This window comes from Myotis lucifugus, unplaced genomic scaffold (assembly GCF_000147115.1).
Source record: "Myotis lucifugus unplaced genomic scaffold, Myoluc2.0 scaffold_5695, whole genome shotgun sequence".
NCBI lineage: Eukaryota > Metazoa > Chordata > Mammalia > Chiroptera > Vespertilionidae > Myotis > Myotis lucifugus.
Genome location: NW_005876743.1, coordinates 1 through 9521, shown reverse-complemented (window position 1 = coordinate 9521; position 9521 = coordinate 1). Strand labels below are relative to the sequence as shown.

The window sequence follows — 9521 nt, the reverse complement described above, 5'->3', positions numbered from 1 at the left end:
GGCATCCCCCTTCAGAGGGAGGCTCAAGGACACACGTGTCATCCTTGTTTCTGGGCCTGGGCCCCAGCCCGCTGACCTGCTCCTGGAGTCAGCAAACGTTTGCCAAACACACAGATCCCTGAGGCTGCACATAGCCCTGCTGTTTCCTACCATGAATCTGCTGGTTCTCACTGTGCTGTACACGGAGCCCATGGTGCGTTTAAGTACCCCCTGCCCCCCACACACCCAGGGTCTCAGACTGAGCCCTGGGAACACGTGGGCCACATCGTCCTCTGTGGGGGCCGACCTGGTGCTGTGGATGTCCTGCAGCACCCCCACCACACACACACAGCCAGTGTGACAACCAACATGTCCAAGCGGGGGGTTAGGTGACCCCAATGTGCATCCCAGGTGCATCTACATGATCCCCTGTACATACACATGTATGCAGTATGTGTGCTTAGTATGCTTATTTCAGGGGCTATGTAATAGTCCACCTGGTTCCTTTAACACAATTTACTGCATTATTTTTTACTAGAGGCCCAGTGCACGAAATTCGTGCATGGGGGCGGGGGGTCCCTCAGCCCAGCCTGCAACAATGCCAGCGTCCCTTGCCCCGGCCTCTGGCCCGAGGCCCCTCTCCTCCCTCAGCGTGGCTGGGGCGCAGACGCTGGGCTCATGTCACCAGGGGCCTCTGCTGAATCCCCTGAGCATGGCTTCTTAGGGATGGGACCACCAGACCAAGGGCATCTGCATCTGCTTTGTGGAGGCCACACCATTACTGGGCTGTCCCATCAGATCACAGAGACCCCCACCCACCCCAGGCCTGCAAACCCACCCAGGTGAGCCGCCCTCCTGGGCAGGCACCCCACTAGCATGGAAGGTGCCTATGGCTTTAGCTTTCTCTCTCACGAGTCCCTCCAGCATATGGTGAGAAATCACCTGTAACTATTCCCAACTCATTTGTGGCCTCTGCTCAGGTAGAGGGAGTGAGCAGGGCTATCGGGACGTCACTTACTCAGGGTGGCTGCCCTGCCCAGGTAGAAGGAGCAGGCAGGGCTTTCAGGATGTCCCTCACTCAGGGTGTGTTTCCTGTGTGGTATTCAGTCACCAGTTTGGGAATGCAGATGGGCATCTGGCTCCAACAATAACTTTCTCCCACCAATAACCCTGGTGCCCTTGAGGTCTACATTTATCTCTATATATAAAAGCCTAAGCAACCGAATGACCAAACAACACGTTGACCGGTTGCTATGATGCACACTGACCACCAGGGGGCACACGCTCAATGCAAGACGGCCCTTGGTGTCATTGTGCTCCCACAGCCGCCCAACCTCCCGCAGTCCCTCCCCCTGGCCAGCCAACCTCCTGCGGCCCCGATCACCAGCCAGGCTGAGGGATTCCACCAGTGCACGAATTTGTGCACTGGGCCTCTAGTGTTTTAATAAAATGCAGCCACTAAGAACAGATGCCTATCAGTTGGGTTCTGGTGAGGGTGTGGGTGCAGGGTCAACCAGAGATAAGACAGCAGATTTCTAGGGGAGCTGACCTGCATGGGAGCCTTTGCTATTCACTAGCGCAGTCTGATGGTCAAGGGCAGTTCAGGGACCACTCAGAAGAGTTACACCAACACCTGTCACACCCAGGGCCGGCCCTGCTGAGTGGAAAAATGAGAAAACCCAGCAGACTATACGTTTCAAAGCTTCTCCCTCACATTGGACAAATTCTTGGCTTAATGGTCTATGGAAGACACACATTTTCTTTTGTGAATAAGTAAAAAAACATAACAGTATGCAAATACAGTGGGGCCTTGACTTACAAGTGTTCCGACTAACGAATGTTTTGAGATACCAACTGTCTCTCCAACGATTTTTTGCATTGAGTTGATAGAGTAATTTGAGTTAACGAGCGCCTTAACGAGCTCGGTCTCGAAACGAATTAAACTCGTAAGTCAAGGCCCCACTGTACTGCATTTTGCAAATGAGCTCATATCCACGCTTATCCTTTATTTTCCATCCAAAACTTTTACCCTTTGAAAGAGCATCTTGGGAAAAGAGAAGGTGCATTTCAGCTGCTGCTGTTACTTCCACATGACGAAGGAAAGGTCTGCTTTGTCAGAACTTTGACCCACGAGTAACACCTGGGGCTCTGACTTCTGTTACTTTCTGCTTCACCTGTGTCCAGAGAGACAGCTACAGAGGACACCTCCTCTTCCTGGACCCTGAGTCACGCACCAAACACTGCACAGGTGCCACTCATGCTCCTGACACCCTGACAGCCCGCCCCATTCCTGCAGGCACGCAGACCTGCCAGTGGCCACACGGGCGTAGTCCGACTCAGAACAGCCCAGGCTAAGGCCGGCTGACAGCTGGTGCAGCATGGAGACTGCTGGGGGACCCGCCCCAGATCTGGGGAGCACCTGGGTGCAGGGCTCATGATGCAGGTGTGCAGCACACAGGAAGTTTGTCCAAAAGCTGCCAAGGCCACTTAAAGCCACAGACTCAGATGCTGCGGAGCAGCTGGAGCTCAGGTGAAACAGGGCTCGTCTGCCACTCAGAACAGTCCCGCCATGGGAGCAAGTGCCATGGGCGAGACATGCCAGGTTCCAGACAGGACCCTCCAACACGACAAACAAACAAACACATGAGCCAAGCAAGGGTTACAGCGGGCGCTTCCGGGCAGGCGCTGGCTGCAGAGGGAGGGACCGTGGAGACTTAGCTAAGCCGGTTAAGGCTCCCCGGAGACCCACCTGACCAAGAACCCGCACAGAGATACAGTGACGCACACAGAGGGCCAACAGGAAAGGGTCGGTATCAAAGGCTAACCTGGTAGGTCGCTAAGCCGACTGCCACTGGTCCCCCCCTCTCCCGGGTGAGCTAGGGTTCCTGGAGAGAGGGAGAAGGCAAGTCACCCCGGTGCACAGGAGGAGCAGTGGGGACAGGGCGGGGCTTTCTCCAGGGGCTGGGCTCCTAAGCCACTGCCTCCTGCTGTCCACGAGGATGTCTGCAGCACGCGTGCTTGCCAGCTGCCAGCTTGCCCACACACAGTGCCCAGCATGCTTGCCCAGACCCAGGGAGGCCCCCTCGGCACGGGCTCGTGGCAGCATGAGGAAATGAGGTTCCTGTCACTTTTGGAGATTGGTGGACAGAAGTGGACTCAGAACAACATGGTCTGGACACTGGCAGCTCCATGTAGAAGGGAGGCTAATGGTTCCGGAAGCCCCTTCCGACAAGTGAGAGACACACCCCTACAGGCACCACCCCACCCACCCACTCCTTCTCACATGGTCCTAGCACAAACCCGACACCGCTGCCCGCCACACTCGGCGAGGGTGGCATGTGTGGGAACTCAAATGGGGGGCATGTGTAACAGGAAGTGGGAACATAAGTTCCTTTAGACCCGGGATGTCTCCGTCTGTCTCTAGACCAGCTAATGACTGCTCGGAAGCAAAATGCGTGGTGGGGTTATTTGTTAACCCTACCTTTACCCCCTCTGACGTTCCCCATTTCCCACCCCGTCCCCTGGGAATCGACGCTGGCCGGGCCCGCTCACCTGTCCTGCAGTTGTGAAATTCCAGCGCGCTCTCGATGCGGAAGGTCTTCTCACAGGTACCACACCGGTACCTGTACTCGCTGTCCACCTGGGCAGAGGGCAGGGTGTCAGTGAGAGGAGGAGCCCAGGGGAGGCTCAAGCAGAACGAGCTCCCTGAGGAAACATTCTAGCAACTTCCGTGTGTGTGGTTTACGACGTTTCTGTACTACTCTCCTACTCAGCTTAGGAACATGAAGAATGTTCACTCTTCCCGCCCCATTGCCCTAGAAAGAGCACCCCATACTCAGGCACCTGCACAGCCCCAAGGGCCACCTGCTCCCGCCAGGCCAGGCCACCTGGATGTGTCCAGAACCGCCGGGCTTGGCCGCTGTGGTTCTCTCCTCTCCCCTGACTCTAACTTCTCTCCCCATCGGACTGTTTGGTCCGTGGCCTGCTTCTCCCGTAGCTGGGAGGACAACCGTGGCTGCACCCACCTCGTTCCTGCTGTGCTTGTAGGAGACATGCTGCTTTAGACTCTCCTTTCGGCTGAACAGCTTCGCACACTCCTCACACTTGAAAAGCTTGTCACCTACGACGCCAACAAGAACAAGCTGATCCACGACTGTAGCACGACCAGAGACATGCGCGTCCTGGCCCTCCACGCGGGGCGGGCAGCCCCTGGGCCACGCCGCCACAGGAGAGGCTGGGACTCACCGTGCGAGCGCACGTGCCGGCTCAGGTTGCTGCTGTTCTGGAAGACCTTGCTGCAGGTGCCGCACTGGTACACCCGCCGGTGCTCCCCCAGCTGCCGGACCAGCTTCCGCCGGATGCCGTGCCGGGTGGAGAGAATCAGACTCCTCTTGAGGGTGATGCTGCCGCTCTGATGATGCGGGAACCTGCCAGGTGGACAGGGAACGGGAAGACAGGTGGGAGACTGAGTTCAAGGGGGGGAAAGAGTTCAAGGTTACAGTCATCTTGGAAAGGGTCTTCACAAATCGTCCCTGCTCGATGGGAGAAAGGAGCCAAGCTCGGCATCACCCAGGGCCAGGGGGACCCAGAGGAGAGGCACCGTGAGCGGACCAGCCACACGTCTCACTGTGTTTACCTCTGGCCACCAGGAAGCGCCACACGCAATGTGCGCTTCAACTAGAGCAGCCAGGTCCCTGAGCTCGCCTCACGGGGTCCGGCCTCTACGGCTTTATATTCTCCCTGAACCGGATTTTTAAAATCTCATCTGCTTGTGTGTTTCTGACTGTTTCCATGGAAACTCTCCGGGCACTCAGATAGACTGTAAATAAATAAACAGGTAACAGCATTTCTGACATGCCTTTGGTTTCAGTATTTCCACAGGTTCCCAGCCTACGAAGGACCAGGTGCACTTTGACAACAGAAAGGGGAACCCCAAAAAGAGCCAGTGGAGAAAAAACTGCCACCAGCTTATTCAGCTTCAGGACAATAATTTCCCAAGAATGACAACAAAATACAAACATTTTCCTTGTTCACTGAAAGAAAAAGGAAAACACAAAGTAAGGAAAGCAATTTATAGAAATTCCAATACAAAACTGCTTTAATCACAGCAGCAATATTCGTAACAGGAAGAGGGGAGGCAGCCCAAGTGCCACGGAAGCAGGAATGGACAAGCCAGTGTGGCCCACACCACAGCGACTGTCACTCAGCCTGCAGAGGGAGGACGTTCTGACCGAGGCTGCACTTCGATGGGCCTGGAGAGCATCATGCCGAGCGGAGCAAGCCCGTCACAGAAGGACCAATCCTGTGTGATCCCACTTACACGGGCACCTAGGCTGTTCAGATTCACAGACGGGGCTGGGGGAGGGGGTAAGGAATAATTATTTAATAATATGGAGTTTCAGTTCAAGGAAGATAAAGAAGTTATGGAGATGGATGATGGTGGATGTATGTGAATGTATTTAAAACCACTGACCTGTACTCTTAACAATTATGATGATGGTGAATTTCATGTTAGGTCTATTTTACCACAATAAAAATATTGTTCAAACTGTTTTCACAGTGGACGCCCCACTAAGCTCCTGGGTCCAGAGTGCTCCTGCTGCTGGCTCAGAAACTCACTCATCCGCTTCCACCATGAGAAGCAAGCCCCTACTCGTCAGGCCCTCCCCCCTCCTCCCCCCCCATGATTTCACTGCCCCCTCGCTGCCTGCCCCGAGCGCTGGGGCAGGACTCACTTGGGCACTGAAGCGGCCTCGCTGGTGGTGGTGGTGGTGGCCAGCTTCCCCAAGACCAGCTCCATGATGTGCTCGTCCGGCGCCGCAGGCACGGGCTCGTCCGGTGGCACCTCGGTGATGATCTCGGCCACTTGCTCTGGGCAGAAAGAACGGGACAGCCGCGTCACAGCTGGGCAGGGGCGGAACACAGACGGCACGCCCAGGGGACACAGCCGGGCCAGGTTTACACGGTTAACAAGGAAAGAAAGGAAAACTAGCAATGTTTTAGAACCTACATATTTATCTGTATATACAGAAAATCAAAATGATACTCATAACTCAAAACTAGGTTATAAATTGTGATGCTTTTTTAAAACCACGGCAGTCCTAGCACTATTTCAATCCCTCAGCATACCAACCCAAACCAAAACATTTTCATATATATTGGGATCTTAAAATGTATTAAATTATGGTGACAGAGACTTAGAAATATTAATTTTGTTATTAGACAAGCCACCGTGAGTATGTTCAGAAGCAGATAACGGCAAGCACAAGAGTCAAACACGACATAACCATAGTAACAGGAACCCAGGTCTGAACCTCTGCACAAATGAAACACGGGAAGGTCACACACAAAAATTAGCACTGGTCCTCCCACTTGCCTCCCACATGCCTTCCTAATGCAACTAACCACTAGTGAACCCATCACTGAAGAGGCTCCTGCCCTTTCACTGGCCTGGCCTGTTTAGGGAAGGGACTGTGCAGGAAGTCTAACCCCTCAGGCCCTGTCAGGTCCACAGAACACACCCTGCGGGCTCTGCCCCAGGGCCAGCCCTCACCTGCTGGCTCCGCCCCCAGGGCCAGCCCTCACCTTCTGGCTCCGCCCCCAGGGCCAGCCCTCACCTTCTGGCTCCGCCCCCAGGGCCAGCCCTCACCTTCTGGCTCCGCCCCCAGGGCCAGCCCTCACCTTCAGGCTCCGCCCCCAGGGCCAGCCCTCACCTGCGGGCTCCTTGTCTTCAATGATGACCAGGGGCTGTTCTGGTTTCTGTTCTGGTTTCGAGGCTTTGGGTTTTCTCCCCCTTCGAGGCTTTTTCTTCTGCTCTTTGGCGGCACTGACGCTCTTGGGGACTGCGGGAGGCTCCCCCTGAGACCCGTCAGGTTCCTTCTCGGGAGCCCCTTCCTGCTGGCCGGCCGGGGGGAGGCTTTTGGTTTGTTCCAAGTGACCCAACAGATGCTCTGCAGGAGAGGGAGGCAGGTGCACAGGGGCGCGAGGGAGCCGGTCAGTGTCCGCTCCCTCACCCACTGCTTGTTTCTGTTTTCAATTTTATTTGCTAATAGTGCGCCCTCTGCAGAGGTAAACTGTATTCCCACTGCTTTTGAAAAGAAAGCATTCCCACGCACCAAACAGACGACTATTTCAAAGTCAGTCAGGTGATAAAAGCAGGGCAGTTCTGTACAGATAAAAGCCTGCGCCACAGGTACGTGCGAAGAGGACTGTGGAAGGCCACACCCACGTGTTCTCTCTCGATGGTAACAGTCAGGCAACTGTGATTTTTGTCTGTAAGCTTATTTGCTATTTTCTAATTTTTCCACAATAAATACATAACATGATTACTTAAAAATGTAACCTCTAAGAGGAAAAGAGAAATATTCAATTTGCGATAAACTGTCTTTAAAAACACTGCATAAAGCAAAAGAACAAAAACTGTGCTTTATTTTCAACTGAAGAAGCCCTCAGAGGCCTCCCAGGACAAGAAAGCTGGACGAGAGTGGCCACAGTCCCAGTGAAGGTGAGTCCGGCACAGACCAGCTGGCCCGCAGGGCCCCAGCAGGAAGGAGGAGGGAGGGCGGATGGGAGGATGGGACTAACGCACGCTGATGACAGAAGGCACCTGGGTGCTCACTGGGGCCCAGGACTGATTCTTCCTGTTGTAAAGCTCCACTGGGTCGACTCAAGTGCTGTGTGTAAAGTGGCCGTTACGCCTTCATTTGTCCCATATGGAGGGACACTGCTGGGTGCGTGCCCTCAGGAACGAGTGAGAAAAAGAAAATTACACAGCAAACACCATGTTGTGTGACACGGCTCACTGAAGCCAGGGAGCCTCCGATGGCCATGCGTTTTGCTGTCCAAAAGGGATGGTGTGCAAGAGAACCCAAAACACAGTGACCTCAACAGAGGGCTTTCTAAACTCTGACTCAACAACCTGGCCCCCCCCCCCCCCGCCCCCGCCTTACCATTCAGGAGCTGCAGCTCCAGGAAGGGGGGGGAACACACTTTACACACCCACTGGCTCGGCTCCGATTCCACCGGGGTGCTGCTTTCCGGGGGGCCTGCGGCTTCAAAAAAAAGAAAGGGTGACCCACAGCGGTTCATCTGTCCACGAAGGCCCAGCCCAGCAGAATGCACCTGTCCTACAGGTGACACAACAGCGATCGCTCATGGACCACTTTCAATGGGCCAGGCTCCATTCTGTTCTCGGAATGTCCTCATTTCACACATGAGGACACGGCGCTCCGAGAGCCACCGCCGCCTGATGCAGGGTCTGTCTCCAGTCACAGAAACGTGTCTTCCTCCAAGAAGCCGGCCTAGTGGGACCAGGCCCATCCTTCACACAACCTCAAGAAAAAACACGCATCCTACAGACAACAAATTCCTCAGTCTCTCATCTGCTCACACAACAAGGGACCCAAAACAGCCAGGCAGTGTGCCCTGAGCCTGGTGTGGCTGCTGCCTCGGCCCAGCGCTGTCCACCACTGGGTGCAGCGATAGAAATACTCTGTACCCTGCTGTCTGGGTCAGCGGCCACGCGTGCTCGTGTCCCAGAGGAACTGAAGTCTTACATCCACTTCATTTGAATTTGGATTTAAACAGCCCCCCGGGGCAGGTGGCTGTGTCCAGGCAGTGCCTCCAGTCCTTCCTTGCAGAACCACAGGGGCTAAGGAGGGAGAAGATGACTAGGCTCCGTGGAGGACAGAGGGAGGCCCTGCTCCGAGGAGGGGAACTGCAGCTCCTTTAAAAAAATTACGGGTGCTCTCGTGGGACCTCAATGTTGGGGCCCTGATCCCCTGATCTTCTGGCCCGGCCTGGTTTCTCTAACCCTGCCTGGCTGCATCAGGGCTGGACCGGGGCCATGAGCCATCACCACCACGTCCACTCCTGACACTATACAGCCTGTGTTGACACTCATGGGCCACTCGCACAGCAGCTCCTGGGCCCTTAACTGCATTACCCAGAGTTGAGACTGCTGGTGCATTCAGTATCGGGGAAAAGGCGGCAGAGGCAGCGCAGTGGCCTGGGCAGCTGCTATGGCACTAGTTTACCGACGGCCTGGCACACAGAGGAGGTGTTACCTCGGGCCCCAGGGGAGAGTCACCAGCGCTGCCAGGGCTACATGAACATTCAGCAGGAAGTGCTCTCAGGAGGAAAGGAAATAAAGAATCCAACTAACCAAATAGGTAAGAGTAGGCAATAACTTTCAATGCATTTCCAGAAATACTTGCTTGCCATTTGTCTCAAAACAGAAAACCATAAAAAGTATTTCTAAAATTTTAGAGTACCTAAGTTGCTTACTTCTTTTCCCAACTCAAAGTCTTGCTTAGGGTGAGCCTGCCTTCCAGTTTATGCTGGCTGTCCTGACATATTATTTTTAAAATATATATATATATATATATATATATATATGTATATTTTAAAAATTTTTTTTTTTTTTTTACAGAGAGGAAGGGAGAGGGATAGAGAGTTAGAAACATTTGATGAGAGAGAAACATCGATCAGTTACTCTCCTGCACACCTTCTGCTGGGGATGTGCCCGCAACCAAGGTACATGC

General features: G+C 54.3%; 1 protein-coding gene across 1 annotated transcript; it reads right to left on the bottom strand.

Annotated features, from left to right (window-relative positions):
- Window positions 1–4099: 4099 nt before the first annotated feature.
- Window positions 4100–8947, bottom strand: LOC102440497 (PR domain zinc finger protein 15-like). Its single transcript, XM_006109087.2, has 5 exons — window positions 8797–8947; window positions 7929–8030; window positions 6693–6929; window positions 5715–5850; window positions 4100–4406 (listed from the first exon to the last, which is right to left on the bottom strand). The coding sequence occupies exons 1-5, from the start codon at window positions 8945–8947 to the stop codon at window positions 4100–4102; spliced, it is 933 nt and encodes a 310-aa protein (XP_006109149.2).
- Between the last annotated feature and the right edge of the window lie 574 nt (window positions 8948–9521).